Source organism: Acomys russatus, chromosome 23 (genome assembly GCF_903995435.1).
Source record: "Acomys russatus chromosome 23, mAcoRus1.1, whole genome shotgun sequence".
Taxonomy (NCBI): Eukaryota; Metazoa; Chordata; class Mammalia; order Rodentia; family Muridae; genus Acomys; species Acomys russatus.
In genome coordinates, this window is record NC_067159.1 from 31,363,227 (window position 1) to 31,385,761 (window position 22,535).

The 22,535-nt window shown below is 45.2% G+C and overlaps 1 protein-coding gene across 1 annotated transcript in view; it reads right to left on the reverse strand.

Annotated features, from left to right (window-relative positions):
• Window positions 1–1,994: 1,994 nt before the first annotated feature.
• Egf (epidermal growth factor) overlaps window positions 1,995–22,535 on the reverse strand; it is a 75,082-nt gene continuing 54,541 nt past the window's right edge. Inside the window, exons 17-24 of the mRNA XM_051165573.1 lie at window positions 21,321–21,437; window positions 20,312–20,437; window positions 15,820–15,942; window positions 14,510–14,654; window positions 9,774–9,941; window positions 6,906–7,023; window positions 4,719–4,824; window positions 1,995–2,664 (exon numbers count right to left, since the gene is read on the reverse strand). Of these exons, the coding sequence (XP_051021530.1) occupies window positions 2,390–2,664; window positions 4,719–4,824; window positions 6,906–7,023; window positions 9,774–9,941; window positions 14,510–14,654; window positions 15,820–15,942; window positions 20,312–20,437; window positions 21,321–21,437 (1,178 nt within the window). The 3' untranslated portion in view covers window positions 1,995–2,389. The remainder of the gene's footprint in view (window positions 2,665–4,718; window positions 4,825–6,905; window positions 7,024–9,773; window positions 9,942–14,509; window positions 14,655–15,819; window positions 15,943–20,311; window positions 20,438–21,320; window positions 21,438–22,535) is intronic.

Consider the following 22,535-nt stretch of genomic DNA (forward strand, 5'->3'; position numbering starts at 1 on the left):
CGAGTGGGGAGTCACCTGGCACCTGCACACTTCTCAGTGACCAGCGGTGGGCAGAAGCACCCAGGATGACAGCTTCCCCACTTGATCCTGGGTGTGATACTATTGGGAGTGGAAAGCCTGGTGCTTTCCTGGTTGCCAGCATAGGTCCTCCAGCTGTAGAAACCTGTGAGTGTCCCAACAGGAAGATTACCCTGCTTCAGGCAGGTCTGGACTAAATAGCTTAGAACTGTAGAGGAAGACAGCACAGCATAAAGTCTTGCTAAAATGACAGGAGAGTTTTGTGTGTGTGTGTGTGTGTGTGTGTGTGTGTGTGTGTGTGTGTATGTGAAGGATTCTTATTTATTACAGTTAGTGTTGCTATCACATTTTCAAATGACCATACAATGATCATATATATCGCATGAAAGGGCACTTTAGAACCAGTCAGTGGGGAAAACTAAACCCGCATGGATTCAACAGAACAGAGCATGTTAAGCCTTTGCTAGGTGTTGCAGAGGGCGCATTGTTCCTTTCACGTGTAGTAGGTGACAGAGGAGGTTCCCTGCCATGTACTGTGTACATCCACATAGTGAGAGTCAGGGGATTAAACGTAGTCTCAAAGGAGACAAATCAAATATCTTAGAGGAAAATGCATCTTAAATATGTATTTTCAACCAAATGAGCACCTGTCTCCTGGAGACACGGAGATGAAAGAAGGGAAGGCCGACCTCCAGGGTAACGTACTGACTGAAAGAACACACAGCATGCCTGTGCTTCAGTCTGACCACAGGCTGCTGGTGCGGCCTGGATAAACATCACAACGGCCCTGACTTCTAAGGTTTGCTCATCAGTGCAAAGCTCAAAGGAAGTGGAGACTTTCTGATTCAAACATAGTGATGTATTTTGGGGGAGACTGTGGTCTCATAGTCCATTGGCCAGCCTGGGGAGGACAAAATGAAACATCTGGGCAGGTTATGTCTACTGTTTTTCTGGGGTCAGTTCGCTAATCAAAATAAAAGATGGGTCTTGGGAACATCCAGGCTCTCCATCGTCAACTGAGACAAAACTGAATTCAGAAGGAAAAAAGAAAAATCTAAATTGGCCAGATGAAAGTATCATACTAAGCTCCACAGACCTGAAGGCATCCCATCCCTCAGAATGTCTACTCAGATGTCTACATCATGTCCACTTTGGAACCGTGGGTGTTTGTGCCTTTTTATTCTGATTATATAACCCAAATCCAAAGAGTTGAGAAGAAATGAGTGGTAAAGATAAGCAAGTCAGTGTCTGGTCTGAGTAGCCGGACGTTATGTGCACCCTGTATCCTCTGTGTTACCAGCACCATGGCTGCAAGGAAGATGCTCCATTAAAATCAGAGTTAGTTCAATTTTCTTTACAGTAACAAGTTTGGGAATCACGTTGGTTCAGCTCAAACTATAACAACTTCATAAAATTACGATAAAATGCTGATGCTTTAGGGTGATTTTATTTAAATAATTAGAATAAATTCATGTAAATAAATCAAGCAATTTGTTTACAATATTATATCTTAAAATAAAAAAATTCCATGCAAACACCAGAATTTACCATTTTTACTGTGAAACACTGCAAGACGGAAAAGACAGTAATGATCAAGAAACACTGATATCTCTTAGGAAATATTTTTTAAATTAAATATATATATATATTTTTTTTTTCTGGTTTTTCGAGACAGGGTTTCTCTGTGTAGCCTTGGCCATCCTGGACTCACTTTGTAGACCAGGCTGGCCTCGAACTCACAGTGATCCGCCTGCCTCTGCCTCCCGAGTGCTGGGATTAAAGGTGTGCGCCACCACGTCCGGCTTTAAATTAAATATTTTCATTCAAAGATTTTTATAGTATAAAAAATAAATGACCCAATTCTGAGTAAATAAGATTCTAAGAAAATACAATTATTTTCACTCATTTGTCACAATTCAGAAGGCAAAACTACGAACATGGGCCACACGGATCGTGAGCTAAATGGCTGGAGTGCATCTTAGCAATAGTTACAATGTTCCAACCATTTCATGAGATGGAGCTAAGGCTTCTGTGTAGACCATATAATTTAATTTGCAATTGACAAGATAACATGTGATCACCTGCTTTAACCCATTTCTTCTGAGGCAACAAGAAAAAGAACCAGTCTATCGAAGAAGGCACAGCTTAGAACATGTGGATGTCTTGACTTTGGTTTCTACTGATTTCCTTCAGTTCTCTTTTGAAAGTCTTTAATGGGACTGCTTGAAGAAGAAGCAAAAATTACAGCTTTGTAGCTATGCAGCTATCCTCAGGGCACTGAGCACTGACTAGCCATAGAGATTGGAGGGCCAAATCTGCACTACACTATTTTTTAAAAGTAAATATCCCGTCCATCAGCCTGGTTGTTCTTTCACCTTCTGTCTACGTCCAGTTTCGACTGAACTGGCTGCGTTTGGTGTGGTAGATCTGGGGCCCTTTGTTGACACGATCCATTAGCTGACTGGAGAGAGCGCAGCCTCTCAGCCCCCGCAGCTAGGGGCCATTCCCTGTAGGAGGGTAAGTGGGAGTAGTTTCCCTCCACTTCCTGGGGTCCTCTGTCACCTGATGGTGGCATCCAGCAGCTTTGCCCTGTGCCCACTCCGTAGATGTGGGGCTTATGTGTCCATGAAGTCAAATGCACTGACCCTATTCAGAGAAGATGGGGAGAGGACAAGAGAGAAGGATGAAAGGGGGAGGTGGAGGGAGAGGACGAGAGGGATAGATGTTGAGGGGGAGATGGAGGCAGAAGAGGAACAGGAGGAGATGAGAGAGGGGAGGTGAGTTTGTTGTTCACAATGTCTACAGAAAGAGGTCCTTGTAATAGCCAAGGACAGTGACTTAAAACACAAGAAACAAAGGAGCCCATTCCTAATCTGTCTGGTTCCAGTTTTTCAAACTGGCACAGTCTCAGTTGGTTGTGATGCTTCAAAGAGCTGAGAGTGCTTCTCCGTACACCACATCAGGACCATAAATGCCTTGGCTCAAAGTTTAGATCTGAAACACATTTCCTTCCTCCCAGCATGGCACTCTCTACATAGCCCTTGCCTGTTGGTGCTGGCTGAGGACAATGAAGATGTCTCTGTGGTCAGCTACTACTACGACTCCCTCCTAACCATCCTCTGTGAGGCAGAAACATGATGGGAGCTTGGACCACTCACAAGGGAAACAGTCAGTGACTCAAAGAAGATGGACCAACACGTTCATCGTAGAGTGCACAAAAATGGAAATGTTCTAACGCAGCTATTCTCAACCTTCCTAACACTGTGACACTTTCATACAGTTCCTCATGCTGTGGTGACCCCTAACCATAAAAGTATTTTCATTGCTACTTCATAACTGTAATTTTGCTACTGTTATGAATCATAATGTAAATATGTTTTCCAATGGTCTTAGGTGTGCTCGACCTCCAAAGGGGTTGAGACCCACAGTTGAGAACCACTATTCTAATCCATCCTGGAGTACATCCTTTTTTTTTTTCTTTCTTTCTTTTTTTCTTTTTTGGTATAATCATATTTCTGTCAAGTCTTTGAGCTTTGGATTAAGTTGCAAAATCATAGCATATGTTCCTTCCAAGCAGATTTGCTCTGACAGGAACGATGTGCTTTAGCAGCTCAAGGAGAAGAGGTAACTGTACGACATCCTTTTACTGTCTAATAGTGCGGGGCACATGACCTAGACAACTATTGAAAATACTGAGTTTTAAAAGCATAGGGCAACAGTTACCATTCATAAAACATTCATTACAGTTTTTATCCAATTCCATAATGTGCCTTAACATACTGGTTTTGCTCAAATTAAGCAATAAAATTTTTTGTCTGAACGCAGTATTTTAGCTTTCAGAGAGGAACATGTTCAAAGTGAAAATTTAGAGTGAGTTTTCCCACAATAAGACCCCCATGTTTTCTCTGTTAGAAATTGGAAGAGGAGGTGTGATGATATGTGTGCCGGGAACATCAGAAAATGTAAGTGGCACTGGCACTTAGCTGGCTTCTGCCATTAGCAAGGGAACTGTTTTTGTTGGCTCAAAGATTCCCTTTGCCTTCCCGAAGGCTTATGACACAAAAGCATGTTTAGCGCCGCCCTCTGGGTTGTAAAAAGGACAACGATATCTGAGACCCAAACCCAAGAGACATATCAGAATACATGTGCTGGCAAAAGGATTGTATCAAAGGGTATGTGGCTCCGTTGCTACCAGATTAAGTTCTAAGAGAGCTTGAGAATTTGGCTCGATTTTATGGTTCCCTTAGTGGCCTGGCTGGACTTCTCAGCCAAGAGTCTGGCTGAGGACTAGCCCAATAAGACCAACGTACCCTGAAACCCCCAGGACACTGCCCAGAACACCCCCACCAGTACATAGCACCTGGTTTTGGAGAGGTATTTCCACCTCCAGGGGAGCCACATTTACAGCAAGTGGTAAGGGCCAATCCCAGGGGTGGCCTGCTGTCCTATGCAGCTCCCTGGAAGGAGCTGAGTGTTGTGGGCTCACCCAGAGTGATCTAGCAGACTGCAGCGTGCCTGGGGATGGAGTAGACAGGTCTTCGCTTAAGAAGGAAATGTAGTCATGTGTGTTTCTCTAAGCTCCGTGGCATGCCAGGACCACCCAGTGCTCACTCTGCGTAGAGAATGCTAACGGTCTTTTTGTGACCCGATGACACTTCTTATTGGAAAACCCTTGAGACAGAGGTAGAATGACTACTCACCAGGCTGCAGGGAGGAAGGTAGGGCAGCATCCACCGCTGGGCCGTTCGTGCCAACCGCAGGCAGATTCCCATTCTTGGGGTCTTGGTGTTCCTCTAGGACCACAAACTGCAGAGAAGAAAAGGGTTCAGGGGGTACCGAGGTAATTCACGAGCCACCTAGATAAGCATTTACCTGTCGCAGATCACACGCTTTCAATGGAAAGTGAAAGCGGGAAGAAAGGCTATGTCAACTTGTCTTCCGCCATTGGGAGAGTCTGTCTTTTAAAATTCCTTTGTATTACTTTGCTATGTGCATAGTTGTTTTGACTACATGTGTGTCTGTGGATTATGTGCATGCCTGATGCCCATGGGGACTAGAAGAGAGCACCAGATCCCCTGGAACTGGAGTTACAGAGCTGGGCCACCATATGAGTGCTGGAAATCAAATCCTGACCCTCTGGAAGAGTAGTCAGTGATCTTAACTGGTGAGTCATCTCTCCAGCCCGAGAGATTTCAGTTTTAACTGGAAACCTTATTAATTAATTCCTACAAGGGCACAAAACTGTCTTTCCTAGAGAATCTGTTCCGACTCTGGAATCTTGGGTTAAGGATCTTGGATCGCTGGGGGCTACTGTTTTGCTACATGTACAACAAGCACCCACAGACTCACAGGTACTGTCCATCAGGCAGACAAATAGTGTCATGTGTATGCATGTATGGGCTACCACTCTGTGTGTGTGTATGTGTGTACACACATATATATGGTCTACCCCTGGGTGTATGTGTAAAGTTATATATAATCCATTTAAGCACACTATCAAGTCCTTAGTGTCTAAGGTCACTAGTGAGCATGAATAACTACTGGCATAACTACTGTTTTGCAGGGATCTGGCAGCCGTTTCCTCAGGGTTGAGCAGCTTAGGAGCCACAGTGTTAAAAGGGAGGCCCAGATAACCACAACATTTCTCTTTACTCAACAATCATTTTTGTCATTGTTTGCATTGTCCAAACTGACTGCACACTTGCAATGCAGGCTGAGCAGAGCTGACTGGCTTGCACTCAGGCCAGACAGGTTAGACATTAAAAAAAAAAACAAACAAACAGAAAAAGGAAGAATAGAAGTACGCCACGCTCTGGGATACAGAACGCAGGCTGCTGAAGCCCTTCCTCGTCAATAAGTAACCAGGTGGAGGACTGCCCCACGGTTTGGTCTGACCGGTTCAGAACGGAGCCCTCCACAGGAAGGACCCAGAACTCAGAGTAAAAGGGCAGAGAAAAAAAAAAAAATCCCTGCACCTTATCTTTCTCATCAAGAGAAGTGTAGGGAGAGTTAGTGAGTGGAGCCAATTAGGAAATGAGGACATAAATGCTGGTGACGAACGGTGACTCAGGAGCTGTGCTTTTCTCTCTATTTCCCACAGCACTAGTTTCCCTTAGTCGCCTCCTCATTAATATTTTCTCTGTGGCGACATATTGCAGAATCAATACAGTGGCCTGGTGTAAGGGCACAGCCTCATTATTTCTGGCTCCAGTCAAGATGTGCACTGCAAATGTTCCAACCATGGGCCTCTCTGCCAGAAGCACACAGGCTCCGGGACCCTGGCTGCAACGGAAGGCAGCTGATGGGAACAGATTTGTTTCTGCTGCCTCTCCTCTGAGTTTGGGGACTCAGCTCTCCCCAGCTCCCTCTGACGTGTGCATCAGCAGTTGGTGTGGACGGCAGTTATGACAGCTGGCAGGACACAGCTCAGCAGCCACGGCTTCTGAATGCAGCTCGGAGCCAACAAGCTGCTTGCCATCACAGCATGGACTTTTTATCTTTTTTTTTTTAATTTAAAAGAGACACACATGCAGAAACCATTTCTCCTCATCTATGATTTAAATGAGATTAATTAAACTTGCGGTCTAAATCACTACAGCCCATCAAGTACAGGGCAGGTGATTTAGGAGTCCACAAAGGCACAAAGGCATGGGGCCATAGTGGACTCCTAAGTCACATGCTTATGTCACTCATGAAGATCTTCAGACAGCTGTAGGGAAGAGAATGTGAGGTCCAGAAGTTAAATCACTTGTGGAAGATTGGCTGGACGCTAAGGCTAAAAGATAAGTTAAGAGCAGCTAGCAGCTGGAACATCATGAAGAAAGAGGAAAACGAGCAGTGTTTCATATCCAGCCAATTCTCGGCTTCATGAACACTGATAACATTACCCATGGTTGGGGACAAGAAGACATCCCAGCCTCACTGTTCTCAGGCCCGTTATTGGTCCTCTTTCTGCCTGACTCTTCATAGGGGTTCTTTGGGTTTTTCAACAGCTGCTTCTGAGTCCTGAGATAAAGACAAAAAAACACCCAAGACAATCTCAAAACAAATAAAACATTCATCCTCTTCAGCAATAGCCCGGAGCAACTATTTTGTCAAATTATATCTACAGATTGTGCATATGTCATCATCACACAGCTGAACACCTGAGTCCTGTGCCTGAAAACCTGTGTGCAGCTCTAGGGGGGGCAGTACTGTTAAACAGATAGCTATGGAGACAGATGTTCTCAGAGACCCATACAACTCTGGATGCACAGCAATCACAAGAAAGAGTTCTAACCAACATTTTTGTCAAGAAATTGTTCTTATCATTGTGTGTGTGTGTGTACCTGCATGGCAGTGTGCCCTTGTGTGGAGGTCAGAGATAGACCTTGTACTTCTTTCTTAATTGCTGTACATCTTATTTTTTGAAACAGGGTCTCCAGAAAGCCCAAAGTTTGCTAATTCAGCTAGACTGGCTGGTCATGAAGGCCCTGGGATCCTCCTGTTTCTATCTCCCCAGTGCTGTGGTTACAGGGGTACAGCTGTGCCTGCTTTGTTTTGTTTTGTTTTATTTTACATAGTCGTTGATGACTCAACTTGGGTCCTCAGGCTAGTATGGCAAACACTTTCCTGACTGAGCCATTTCCTGGGCCTGCTCATCATTTTTGTTATTAGGAATATGGCAGCCTGAGGCTGAGAAGCACCATAAACCAGCCATTAGCTTTCAGTCCACACACTCCGCTGCTCAGTCAGGCTTACTGATGCATACACAAAGTCACAGCACTTGGGAGGCTGAGGCAAGAGAATCACGTGTTTAAGGCTAGTCTGGGCTACATAGCAACACTATGTCTTAAAAAAAAAAAATCCAGCCGGGTGTGGTGGCGCATGCCTTTAATCCCAGCACTCGGGAGGCAGAGGCAGGTGGATCGCTGTGAGTTCGAGGCCAGCCTGGTCTACAAAGGGAGTCCAGGATGGCCAAGGCTACACAGAGAAACCCTGTCTCGAAAAACCAAAAAAAAAAAAAAAAAAAAAAAAAAAAAAATCCAGACTTTTGTAGACTATTAATTCACATGTGCTAATACATGAAACAAACAGAAATAATTATATTATGCATTAACTTAAATTTTTCTTTTCTTTCTTTCTTTCCTTTCCTTTCTTCTGTCTCCTCTCTCTCTCTCTCTCTCTCTCTCTCTCTCTCTCTCTCTCTCTCTCTCTCTCGTCTCACTATGTAGCTCTAGCTATCCGGGAACTTACTCTGTAGATCGGCCTCAAACTCACAAAGATCTACCTGTCTTTGCCTCCTGAGTGCTAAGATTAAAGGTGTGCACCATTATGCCTGGGGAAGCTTTTGGGTTTCTTTTGTTTTTGTTTTTTTAAATACCTATCTTTTGTTTGACATTCTTTCCAGGGGGATAAACCAGTGATGACTCAACATTCTTTCTATAAGCATACACACATACACACATACACACACACACACACACACACACACACACACACACACACGGAATATATATATATACATACATATTACATACATAATCCAATAATAGGCTAAAAGGAGCAGTTATACTTATGGGCCATCAAATTAAAAGTTGAAGTCTCTCAGGAGGCAATGGGAACAGGTTTCAAGTGAAGATTACTGCCCATATAAAGCCATAATAACTTCAGGTGGTGTTTATTATACCCAATACACCAGGCCAATGGCACACTCTTCACTCAGACTAACTCTCACAAGAACTCTTGAAAGAAATACTATGTCCTCATACCCTAGTAAAGAAAATTACTGCACACAAAAGAGGGGGCGTCCTGAGGCTATCTAGGTACTCAACGTGCATCTGAACATGCACACTGATCCCAGAGCCCACCCTATTTCAGGCTACAGTATGCTAGACCATAGGAGAGCACCTTAGCTGGCTATGCTGAATTTTCCAGGATAGGAAACAGTTGCAACCTGAGTGCTTGCTCAGCTTTGGTGGATGTGGTTGGCTGTTTATCTTCTACAAGTCACCAGGACGCTGACAGCTGGCAGGTAGGTGGCCCACAGCCACAAAGTAAGGCACCCAAGCTGGATGGTTTTGTAAAGCCCCTCCCACCTAAATCTTGGGATCCGCTGATTTCTTTTCTTAACAGCACAGACCATTATAATACTTCCTATGCTGCCTCAACTGATGTCCATGAGGTGTCATTGTTTTACAGGAGATGAACAGGAGCAGTGAGATGCCTGCTCCTGACTCTAAGGTGGTATTTTAAATGAAAGGCATGCTACTGTTTTACAGTTTGAAACTATTAACCTTAAATTATTGAAAACAAAATCCAGTGACCCGAGTTCCCTTCCAAGTTAGGGAAGCTAATGAATTCCTCAACAAAAAGTAGTTTTGTGGGTAATTATCAGCAGGAAGCCATGTAAAACTATAATTATGCTGGCTGATGTGGGCATACGATGCTAAAAGAAGAGACTGGGCTGCAATGATGCATTGTGAGAAATAAGCACATCTGCTGTGAGGCTGTGGCTGATGTGCAAAGTCCTGGATTCGATCCTCACCATCACAAAATGAAGGACCACAAATCTTATGCATGTACAATGACCGGGAAGAAAAAGGAGAAAGAAGCATTGATGTTTTAGAGCAGTAAAGTCCAGGTTTTTTTTTTTTTTTTTTTTTAAGGTTTTTTTATTTCCTTTTATTTCACTTAAGTTCCTCCCATGGAAGTAGGCATTCCCTGGGGAGAGCTGAGAAAAAGGGTGTCAAGCCTCACGGAAAAGAAAGGATTACCTGTAGTAGTGAGCCCCCCAGATCCCCAAGAGGAGCAGCAGGACCAGCGCCACCACACAGACAGCCACCACAGTAATGTCGCGTTCCTGCCCATGGCCAGCATGGCGCAGCTCCCACCATCGCAAGTCTCGGTGCTGACATCGCTCCCCGACATAGCCAACAACACAGCTGTTGATGACACACAAACAGAAGTCAACCAGAGCCCCCTGGCACCTGATATTTACAAATTCAATATGCATTGTCTCTAACCTTTCACCTCTCAGACTCAGCGCTGTGAGCTGGTGATGTCATCTGAAAGTGCTACGCTTCACAGATCAACACACACACTTCTTTTCTCTGCCTGTCCTCAGGGTGATGGGGGTGGGGGTGGGGAGCTGGGGGAGGCACACATGTGGTAATTTGCATACTGTTTTTATAAGGCATCACAGAACGACAACTACAGATAAACTCTCAGTCCTAAGGAGACACCCTTTTTAAAACCAACACAAAGCCATTCTGCCCCAACAGCCAAAAGAGATCTGGAAACAAATGTCTGGCCAGACTGCAGTGCTCAAAAGTCAAAGGAAAGAACTAGAAGGCAGAGACTCTTGCTGAACACCAGGCTGTAATAGAGTGTACTCAGGCGCTGGACAGGAAAGAGAACCTAGTCTATGGAGAGTCCGTTTGTTCTTTGTAAAACTCGCCACCAGCCCAAAGGAAAATGTAAAAACAAAAGAAACAAAACAAAAGTGACACAAGAGCTGGGTAGCTATTTTGAGAGGAAGGGGCCATCTGCCTAAAGGCTCCTTACTGGCCAGCAAAACTGTAGCTATAATCATCAGAGACCAGGTTGTGTGCTCTAAAATAAGCGAGGCAATGCTGCCACCTACTGGAAATGCTTGTTTCTAGAAACCAGCACTCAGAGAAACTGCATTTTCTTCACACAGGAGTTTAAAAACAAAAACAAAAAACCTATTAAACTTCCCTTCTGTTATTCCTGGATCTAGCATCAACCCATCCATGTTGACACTCTATTCTAAGAGGACTGGAGGGAAGAATGCACAGAAAAAACACCAGCAGCCCTGGTGGGACGGCACGGCATGGAAAAACACTGGTGAAAGTTCCAGAAGATCTGAAGTCTCTTCCCAAATTCTACCTGTATCCCACCCTAAGAAACTCAGTTTCTGAGGAGGGACGAAAAGGAACAATAATTAATAATCGCCTATGACTGACACCATACTGCACAGCTTTTACTCGCTATTTTTTAACTCATTTTTTTACAGGCAAAGAAACAGACTCAGCATTAAATAATTTGCATGAGATCACACAGCTAACTACAGGCAGGTCTGACTCACATGGTTCTCAGATGTCAAAACCTACACTGTCTACTACTCTATGTTGCTTTCAACAGGGCTTTCCATTCGAATCACCTCTGAAAGACGAGTCTTCGAGAACTCACCATGTAAGAGATGGTGGGGCTGAAGGGGAGGCATAAAGGTTACTCGGGTTTCCTGGGGTCTATTTTAATCGCAGCTAATTTTGGTTACAGTTATTTATTGGCAATTCCTAACAGCCATGTTTTTGTTTCGTTTGTCTTGTTTTTTAACTGTTGGATGCTCAAGGGCACTACTTGCAAATCAAAGCGATCTGGCTTCTTGCATCGGTCAAATGGCCATTGGTGCTACATAGCCAAACAGGCTGTAACCCAGAGCTGCCAAAGCCCAGCACAGACAGTGATTTACAAGAGGGTGGGGCACAGCCATGAGTCTTTTGGGTTATCTGAATTATTAATTAGTTTGGCTGAACCAAACAAGGGTTTCCCTGGCCAAATATGTTTGAGTTTCCATGGCCAAACAATATGAAACCATTCTAGACCAAGTTAGGGTAAAGCAGCCATTAAAATGAGTTGAAGTCATGACACTATGAGGAATAGCAGAGTCAGGAGCATTCTCCAACCCAACCTGTCCTCAAGAAACCACACAGCCCTGCCGTAGTGGGTGCTGCTTTGAAAAAGGTGTGTCAGGAGGATGCTTGGCCAAAGGTAAACTGGAAAGAATTAAGACCTCTTTTGAGCTCTAGAGTTGGAACATCACATGAGTCCAGGCCAGTGCAGTTATAGGGAACCAGTGGGTGTGGATGCCTCAGGTCTTGCTCCCTGCATCATGCTCCTGGGCTGTGCAGCTGGACCAGTGGGTATGGCTGCTTCAGGCCTCACTCCCTGCATCATGCTCCTGGGCTGTGCATCTGGACCAGTGGGTATGGATGCTTCATGCCCTACTCCCTGCATCGTGCTCCTGGGCTCTGCATCTGGACCAGTGGGTGTGGATGCTTCAGGCCTTGTTCCCTGCATCATGTTCCTGGGCTTTTCATCTTGCTCCATGCCAGGAAGAGCCCTAAGAAGCTGCTCTGCAGAAGGAGAGTGAGGTGTCCCTGATAAAGCTGCACTGACAGGTACTCCCTGGGGTGGTTACTGCAGAATCAATAAGATGTAAGGGGAGTTGGCAAGACAAACAGAGGGGAGCACCAAAAACTTGTTAAGCCACATTTTTATTAAATCAACTCAAAATAAAGCTATCCTCCAATGACTGTGAACACTGGTGATTTTAAACATCGCTTTTGGTTAAAGGTCCTTCAATGTGAGCGACATCTTCAATTTTGAACTATTTATTTAAGACAGGGTCCCCTGTGACCAAGGCTGGCCTTGAATTAACTATGAGGCCAAGAATGACCTAGAACTCCAGATTTTCTTACCTATCACTGCCTCCCAAGTGATGAGATTAGACGTGTGCTCCTATGCCTCTGCCCAGCTCCGGCTTAACTGTCAGTTTGTAGTAACTTGTGTTTAAAGCATAACCAAAGAAAGATGATAAGGCATGTTGATGAATCGGTAGAATCATCAGATTAAAAGGAAAACTGTGCTACTGCAATGCACAATAGCCTTTTAGTATCCTTCATATTGCAGCACTGACCTGGGGACCTAAAGCTAGTGACAATCAATGGGACATTCAGTTTTGTAATGTGGTGGTTGGTAGAAGATGACAAAGTGTGTAGATAAAAACAATTTGATTGCTAACATTAACTATTAATTAAAAGTTAACTATTGTAAGTTAAAAGCATCTTGAGTTAGAAAATCACAGTGGGTAAATATGAACTCGAACACAGAGGTCTACTAGAATTGACTAATATTTCTAAACATTTCCACAATTTTTGTCAGGCTGACATGATTTTTTAATGTAAGATTGTATACTTGGTCAAAGGATATAGTAGCTTCTTTCTTCCTCTAATAATTTAGACTCTTTTCATTATTATGAACAAAAATCACCAAATTGTTTAAGCCCATAACATCTGCCCTGGGCAGTCACAGGTCCAGCCATGGGAGACCTATGGATCTTTGCACATCTATCCATCCCTTTACATTGCTTTGACCATATGAAATTAGTTAAAAGTAGAATACAGTACTGAGTTAAATACTGCTTACTTGGGTTTGTGTGTGCATGGACATATGTGTGTAGACATGCATGCAAATGCACATGGAGACCACAAGTTGGCATCAGGTATCTTCCTCCCTTGTTCTCCACCTCTTAAAAACTTTATTTATTTATTTGTGTGTATACATGTATGAGTGTACAGATGCCACAGTGCATGTGTGCAGGTCAGAGGACAGCTTGCATGAGTGTGTCCTCTCCTCTGCTTCCACCATGTGGGTCTCAGGGACTGAACTCAGGTCCTGAACTTGGTGGGGAGGGTATCTATCCAAGAAGCCTACTGGCCAGACCTTCCATTTTATAGTTAGTGACACAGTCTGCCACTGAACCTGGAGCTCACTGATCTGGCAAGCACAGGGATCTTCCAGTCTCCACCTCTCCAGGGCTGGGGTAACAGCTTTCATTGTCCCACTTGGCGTTTTATATAGGAGCTAGAGATCCGAACGCACGATCTCTCCCTTTGATGTAAGCGCTTTACTGACTCGTGCTAACCCCCCAGCCCGATATGTAGACTTTATACACAGGAAAGGTGCTCTGGGTGAGTTCCATGGGAGTATCTCAGAGTTCTAGGCCTGCAGAATCTTTCCAGGTCAAAATCTTCCCTGCCATATTGCTCAGGGGAGCTAGAAGGGAGCAAACAGCAGCTTCATCCCTCAACCGATGTTGCCAAGACAACAATGAAAAAATGGACCATTAGGAAGAAAAGCAAATTTTGGGGCTGGGGGAAGGAGTTTTAAACATCAGAGAAAAAGTCCAGTGTGAATATTGGTGCAAATTTTGTGTTTTTTTTTGTTTTGTTTTGTTTATAAATCTAGAATCTGACTGAAACTAAGTTGGTTTTAGTAAATTTCCCACAGATCTGCCTTCTTCATGTTGACTTAGGAACTGAGCTTCTAGATTATGTTCATCAAATTATTTAAGTAAAAATAAAATTATCACTTCCTATAGAAAAATCTTTGAGAAAGGCAGTGGTGGCTTATGACCTTAATCCCAGCAGGAGGCAGAAGCAGGCAGATCTCGGTGAGTTTGAGGACAGCCTGGTCTACAGAGCAAGTTCTAGGACAGCCAAGGCTACACAGAGAAATCCTGTCTCAAAAGCAAACACAAAAAGAAGAAAGAAGGAAGAAGAAGAAGAGGAGGAAGAGGAAGAAGAGGAGGAAGAGGAGGAGGAGAAAAGTCTCCTCTGTATCTTATCTGTATTAATTTTACAAGCTTCCTAAAAGGCATGGACCACAGTGTCATCTTGGGCCATCAGAAAGACACATGGCTTACTTGCATGCGTAGCTGTCCACTGCTTCAACATACATGCACACACCACCATGGAGGCAGTATCCATCATGTGACGCTGGGCATCCTGGGTAGCTGTTTCTGACCAAATGGTGGCCATCTTCCCCAAGGATAGAGGGTGAGGTAGAGCCTGGAATAGTCAAAGACATTGCTTTTGTTTTCAGTTTCTGTGAACAACCTGTGATGTGGCCTCTTGACGACAGTGGAGGCATCAGGACTGTAAGTCTCTCCCTCCTGACCGAGCCTGTATCAGCCACCAGGAGCTAACCCCTTCTTTCTCTGGGGCTATCAGATATAAAGCATACTGGAGGCCAAGAGAGAGTAGACGATCTGAAATCTGAGGTGAACAACTGAGGTGTTTGTGTGGCTCATAAGCTACCTAGCAACACAGAGCTCACTGTCCCCCAAATCTAGAGAATCACGAACATTTGTCCCACAAAATGCTTTCTTTGAAGACTGACTTAACTTTTAGGGGGACCCCCCCTCAGGCATGAGACTGTCGCAGTTGATGGGAAGAAAGTGTTAGCACAAAGGAGGCCAGCCAAAGCGCAAAGCCGTCTCGGTTTTGAATAGTTCCCTATTCCTCAAAGGGAAGGCGCTGGGGCTTGCAGCTGACTAAGAGAAGTTTTTCCAGCTGCCCTTCAGACTCATGGTAATCCCTCTGCCTCAGTCTCCCACCTGCTGGGGTTGCAGGCATCAGCCAGGACACCCATCTTCAATACCTTTTAAGCAGAGAAAATTATCTGAGGGGAAAAAAAAAACCACACACAAAACCAACCAATTCACAATAAACCCAATTCACTATAAAACCCAGAGATAAAGCAAGGAAGAACTTCCCTGAAGATATTTTCTGTCTGCAGGGCTGAGAAGACAAGAGCCCCTATCCTGGCTGCCAGGGCCAATATGGTGGATGAAGCAAAAGTCAGTACTTGTGACTGACTGTTTTAAAAGAAACAAAAGCTGGTTGGGTTGCTAATTCACCTCAAGACATGCTAACTTTAAAAAAAAAAAAAATGCGATTTAAAAATCGCTGAAGGTAAGCTGGAAATGGTGATGCACACCATTAATTCCAGCAGCCAGGAGGCAGATGCAGGCTGATTTTTTAATTCAAGGCCAGACTGGTCTACAGAACAATTTCCAGGACAGCCAGGGCTACACTGAGAAACCCTGTCTCAAAGAATCAACAACAACAAAAGTCCTTGAAAGTGACTCCTCTCCCATCATTGCCCCACGCACGCTACAGAACCTGTTCTGGGCAATATGGTGGGGCTGGTCTGGACCACCCATCCACTCACCAGGGCAAGCCAGTCCAGGTGCAGAAGGGCGGCCTGCGCAGGTGCAGTTGTAGCCTCCCTCCGTGTTGGTGCAGGTGGCATTCTCGCCGCAGTTGTGCGCCCCCTGCTGGCACTCATCAATATCTGTCCCAGGAGTAAGTGAGAAGAGCAAGGGGGTGCAGAGAAGGGAACAGGGTTATGGATCCAGGTTACAGAACAGGTGTCTAGAAAGGTTTCTCCACCTGTGTGGTGCTGCCTGTTCAGGGCCCTATGCATGTTAGGGGATACTGTCATAAATGCTAGAAATAAAGATCACTGTGTCCATGGCTGCACACCTACTCAGGGATCCTAGGCTCCTGACAGGATTTCCCTCTGCTTGGAAGGAAAGACTTCAGGATGTCTCCAGGTCAGAGATCAGTAAAGCAACTCCAGCAAACAGCATTTCATATCCTAAAACTCAGACCTCACTTTTGCAACTAGATGGTCACCCTTTGACTTAAATGCCACATCAAGTTAGGCATGGTGACACACGCCTTTAATCCCAGCACTAGGAAGGCAGACAGACCTCTGTGAGTTCAAGGCCAGTCCAGTGTACAGAGTGAGTTCCAGGAGAGCCAGGGCTACGCAGAGAAAAACCTTGCTTCAACCCCCCCCCCCGACACACACACACACACACACACACGAAGGCATATCAAATACAACACTTTCCTAAACATTAAGTATGAACCATATACATAAATAAGTCTTACTTTGGCCCTGCTGCCAGCCTGTGTTCTTCTAAGAGGTTACTGCCCTAATGGTTAGGTCCTCTCATTATCTGCACTAAGTTACCTTAGGCAGAGCTGCCTCACTATAGCCCAGCATCTCTTATCTCCTCCGGGCCACTCCCAAACACCAGAGCGTCACCTGCTCCCTAGACTTGTCCTGTGAGTGTCTGGGGCTCTGTAAATGGATCTCATCTTCTAGTCTATACAGTGTTGTCAGCTCAAAGTACAAGCATGACTTAGTATGTAAGCTAAGATGTAAATATCTAAAACACTGATGGCATAGTAAAATGTTAATATTTTGGCTATATTAGAGCACATGAGATGTACTATTAAATTAATATCAGCTGTTTCCTTTTAATTTTCATAAAATAGCAGCTAGAAAGCTTAAGAGGGCTGATGTAGGAAAGCAAAACAGCAGTAGCCGCCCCGAGACCCCATCTTCCATATCCATAACACAATCCATCTGCTAACAGTAGGGGCTGGAATTCCTCTCTACACAGTCAGACCTTGACAACCTACCTCCCAGCAGAGTGATCTGAGCTGGGCTTGGTAAGGAGCTAACTAAGGTTACAGAGAACAGAAGGAGGGTGCCCTGCTGGAACTGTCTTTAGCAGATGAAGGAGCACTAGGGTTTCTGCCACACCACAGCGGAGACTGTGAGGATGTAATGAGGAAGTGGCTTCCAGAAGCCAGAAGTGGCTCGCTCACCAGACCACGCCAGCACTTGCACGTAGGGCTGAAGGCCTGGAGCTGTGGGAGAGCAAGTTTCTGAGACAGGAGCCACCCTGCCTGTGTACTGCGCTGCTCCGCGGCTCGCACACAACCTGTACTTAGCACCATTCCCCACTCCCCGGGTACATGATTTGCTCACAGCTGGAAACTCCCTGTCCTTTCACACTGCTGCTTAATTGATATTTATTCCTTCTCCACAGTCCCTCCCAGATGACACTTCCTTCAGGGAGGCTTGCCTAAGACCTCAAGCGGATTCTCCTCCCACCCCTCAGCTTCATTGTGTCTCTACTTCTCTTTTGCCGGGCGCCTGTCTCTGTCTCTTGTCAAAGCTGCATTTTGTTTAGACTGTGGTCTATTAGCAAACAAGAACCGCCTGCCTCATCTTTTTTTTTTGGGGTTTTCGAGACAGGGTTTCTCTGTGTAGCCTTGGCCATCCTGGACTCACTTTGTAGACCAGGCTGGCCTCGAACTCACAGAGATCTGCCTGCCTCTGCCTCCCGAGTGCTGGGATTAAAGGCGTGCACCACCACGCCCGGCTCCCGCCTGCCTCATCTTGACATTCCTCACTTCCTAGGGCCTTTGCGCCTCATGGAGACTAAGGGAATTGAACCGCTATCCTGAATGGATCAAAGTAATGTCTGGTCTTTGTGTTCTATGGTTCTCAATTCTTTCTTTTTCTGGAAGCTCTGAGGTTGAGCTTTTGGCCTCACATATGTATGCTACACAAGCACTCTGCCTCTGAGCCACACCTCCAAGCCTGGACACAAACAAAGGAAGCCAGAATTCCTGCTGGAACCTCAAGTTAGACATCCTCTCATGGTTTCGGTCGTGAGCCTCCCCTTTAACAGCTGAACCATCACTCCACTCTGGGTGGTGGTGGTAGTGCATGCCTTTTAGCCCAGCACTCAGAAGGCAGAGGCAGACAGATCTCTGTGAGTTCCAGGCCAGCCTGATCTACAGAGTGATTCCAGGACAGTCAAGGCTACACAAAGAAACCCTGTCTGGAAACAAACAAATAAACAAACAAACAAGAAAAAAAAAAGGAAAAGAAAAAGAAACCCTTGCTCAACTTAAGAGACTTCACTCAATCTAAAGCAAAACAAACAAACAAGCAAAAAAACAAAAAACCCAACAATGTACTGTTGAAACAATTACTTTAATTTTGTGTGTGTGTGTGTGTGTGTGTGTGTGTGTGTATGTGTACTTGTGGAGGTCAAAGGACAACTTACAGAAGTTGCTTCTTTTCTACCTTAACATGGGTCATAGGGATTGAACTCAGGCCACCGGGCTTGGCAGCAAGCATTTTTACCCATCAATCTCTTACAAGCCCAACAACACTTTTCTATAAAATGTATGTGCCGGGCATAGCTTAATGGCAATCACCTCCTGTGCTGGCTTATTTTATGTCAACTTTACACAGGCTAGAGTCATCTGAGAGGAGAGAACCATGATTGGCAACAAAACAAAACAAAACCACCAATCCATAGCTCTGGCTGTAGGCAAGCTTGGAGAGCATTTTCTTAACTGGTGATGGATGTGGGAGACCAGCCCACTGTGGGTGGTGTCAAGTGTGGGCTGGTGGTGCTGAGTTCTAAAGGAAAGCAGGCTGAGCCAGGATGAGAGCAAGGCAGTAAGCTGGACCCTTGCACAGCCTCCACATCAGCTCCTGCCTCCAGGTTCCTGCCCTGACTTCCTCAGTGATGGACTCATCTGCAACTGTAAACTGCAATAAAGCTTTTCCTCCTCAAGTTGCTTTGGTTAAGGTGTTTCATCACAGCACTAGTAACCCGAATTAAGCCACCTATCCTCAAATATGCACTTGCATATTCACATGCGTGCGCGCACACGCGCGGGCGCACACACACACACACACACACGCTCAGAGAAAGACATATACTGAGGTACAAGGGTAGAAACCACTATGGTCCTGAAGACCTCATGGAACCGGGCAGGGTAGGGCTGTGATATCCTCTGGCATATTTGATACTAGGAGGCGGGGTAGAAAGAGTGTAAGTCTCTGAGAAAACATACCTTCTTCTCCCTTCAAAAGAAATGAAATATGAAGCCTGTTGGCTCAAAATATCTGTGAGCCTGCTTAATTAGTGCAGTGACATTTTCCTGACCAACTGCCAAATATGCGCTTACAAGTGTGTTTTCAGATGTCTCTGGCCTACACAGACCTAAATCTGATGAAGTCTGGCTTAAGCCAACCAGATCCGCAAACAGATAGTCATGGCCTTCCCATGTGAGGAAAAACACCGTCGTTTTGAGTTTATTGGGGGCATCTGCCCTTCACTGTTTGTTTTCAGAAGGAAAAGAAAAGCACAGGAGAGGAGCTGGGAAAGCAGCTACATGCTGCACTAGGTGAGGGTGGCCCAGGGCAGGCCTCCACTTGTGCAGTGATACTGGGCCCCCGGGCACCTGGGGCAGCAGAAAACATCCCCAGAGTGCACTCCCAGCCCACGGCCCCACCCAGCCCTTGGTGCAGGAGGACGGTTATGAGAAGGCTTTCAATGACTCTGTGCTCGCTGCGAAATGTCAGTGCTGGGAGTTCTCACCCTCCAATCTGTCAAGCACCCGGCGCCTGCCTCAGAGCCACCCATCGGTTTCTTTATGCACACAATGATCCCCAACACGTTCGCAGCAGCTCTGCAGCTCACCAAAGTCTGGTTGCAGTGACAAAGTGATAAAGAAGTGCTGGCTACATGTCCGCGGGTAGCATCCAACACTGAACATGGATGGGCTTCCACTCCCCAAGCCCCAGAGAATGAACTAAAATGGCCAAGAGGTAGAATTACCTCAGCCCCTTAGCTTGTGCAACTACGGCCGAGAGATGGTTTCCTAAGACCTAAAGTGCATCTGTCTGCACAGATCACACAACTTTTTTATTCTTGACATGTGTTTCACTATGATTACATCCTGCCTTCTCTCGGCCCACAGCCGCCACAACTGATGACTTTTCTTTACCTAGCCCCCTCCTCCTCCCTTGTCCACCGGCACCTGTGCTCTCTCACCAAGACAGTAGATCCCATCTCCTTCGTAGCCTTCTGAGCACCTGCAGACATAGCCACCTTCAGTGTTGACGCACTTGGATGAGGTGGGAGGACAGGTTGAGCTGCCCAGTTCACATTCATCTACATCTGTGGGGGAAAAAAAAAGCATGGACGCATGAAACGTTTCTTAACCTGTGGGTCTCGACCCACACAGGGTCACACATCAGGTATCCTGTATAGTTATATTACGGTTCATAACAGTAGCAAGATTACAGTTAATGAAGTCGCAGCAGAATAACTGTATGGTTGGGGGTCAGCACAACATGAGGAGCTGTGCTGAAGGGGTACAGCATTAGGAAGGTTGAGAACCATTGGTTTAGGCAATCCTGGAAATAAATAACAGGAACAGGAAGGCAGACTAAGCCTTTGTGTAGCCAATCACTCAGCTGCTAAGAGGTATGTTAACCCTACATGGTGGGTTTGAAGTTCATTTCTCAATTAATTTTTATGAGGTTCCCACCTGTCCAAACAGCCAAGTACGTGTAAGTAAACAACTTTCTGCCGGGTTTTCAGAGCACAAGGATGCCATTTTCCAGGTAATCATTAACTTACAGTTGGAAGCTATCAATATAAAATAGAAATCTATCTGTCATAACCTAAATGTTCCACTGAAACATATATACTAGGCTTCTCGAAGGAAAACGTTCTATTTTTGTGACGCTGTAAGTTTGACTTGAGCTCAAATTCATGTTTCTCTTAGTGTCAACTTCTTTTTTGCATAACTTTAATCCAATACTGGTATAAGATGAGGTATGCCATATGGAAATATGCTTAGGTATCTCATTTCCTATGCATACAATTCTATTTTTTCTTTTTTCTTATTTTTTAATTCTATTTTTTCTAACATCAAATATTTTACTTAAATCTACGGATTACTTAAATCCTTGCGAAGGTTTTTAGCCAGTAAAGGTAAAAAGAACGCTCGTGGTTCAGCATCGCTCAAATTTGTGTATTTGGCCTTCACTCTTACCAGAACACAGGTTTTCATCCCCAGAAAATCCTCTCAAACACTGACACACAGCGGTCTCTCCCTCTGAGACACAGCGAGCGTGGCTGCCACACCCCTCGGGGCCACAGTCATCTTGATCTAGAAACAGTGAAAACCACATGCAGTTATTTCCAATCTTCTGAGGAGAAAAGTGGACCTCGTTGTGCTGGACAGAACACCCCAGCACCTCCTTCCTGAAGTCTGTGTGTGGGCTAGCCACCAAACAAAAAGAACTGGTTACATCTGTCCACCGTGTATGCTTTACTGGACGTAGAAGACTCAACGCGCTGCTCGCACGTGCTGCATAGCCTTCAGCTGCATTTCTCTCTCTCTCTCTCTCTCTCTCTCTCTCTCTCTCTCTCTCTCTCTCTCTCTCTCTCTCTCTCTCTCTCTGTGTGTGTGTGTGTGTGTGCTTGCGAGTGTTGCTTTGCTTTGCCTTGCTGATTGTGGTTTTATTCTGCTCTGGCTTTCTGACAAGGTCTTGGTAAGTACCAACTAACACGAGAGCCTCCAGCCTCCTGCTCTCACATGCTGAGGTAAACCTTGATCTTAAAGAACCATTTTCTGTCCAGAGAGCTCTGTGTGGGCTTGTTTACGAGTATTTTAAAACATCCGCGCATGTGAACTCCTCGTAGTGATTTTAAAATAGATTCCAATCTCAAAATGATTTTACTCAAAAGTTCCCAGCCATTGTGACGTTCTTCTACTTCTCGTGAAGCACACAGACTTGTACATAGCAAGCAGAGCTGTTTACGACAAAGAGATTGACTCACCGAGAGATTTATTATCAATTAACTAACATCATGCTTCATATCTAAGAGGATATATGTCACGGCGTGTGCTTATTATCAAGATTTATGCGCTGACTTGTAAGCCTCCTGGCATTTCTGCACAGTCACGAACCATACAAGTCGAACGCTGTAAAGGGATCATTGCATTTCATACTCCATTGACATGCACACGCCCGGGGGGACAGAGCTGCATGTCAACCCACAGACGAGCAAGTTTTTCTTTGTTTCTTGCTTTTCTGCCTTAACTACTTGCGCACATAACCATTCTCCACATGCCACCCACCACCTCCCTTTCTGGGTTGGAGTACCAGACATCCCACAGCAGTCTATACCCTATATGCTTTAACTCTATTTGGTTACCGGTCAGTTTGTCCGCAGTATACGGGAGAGCTGGACGGAGCCTTCA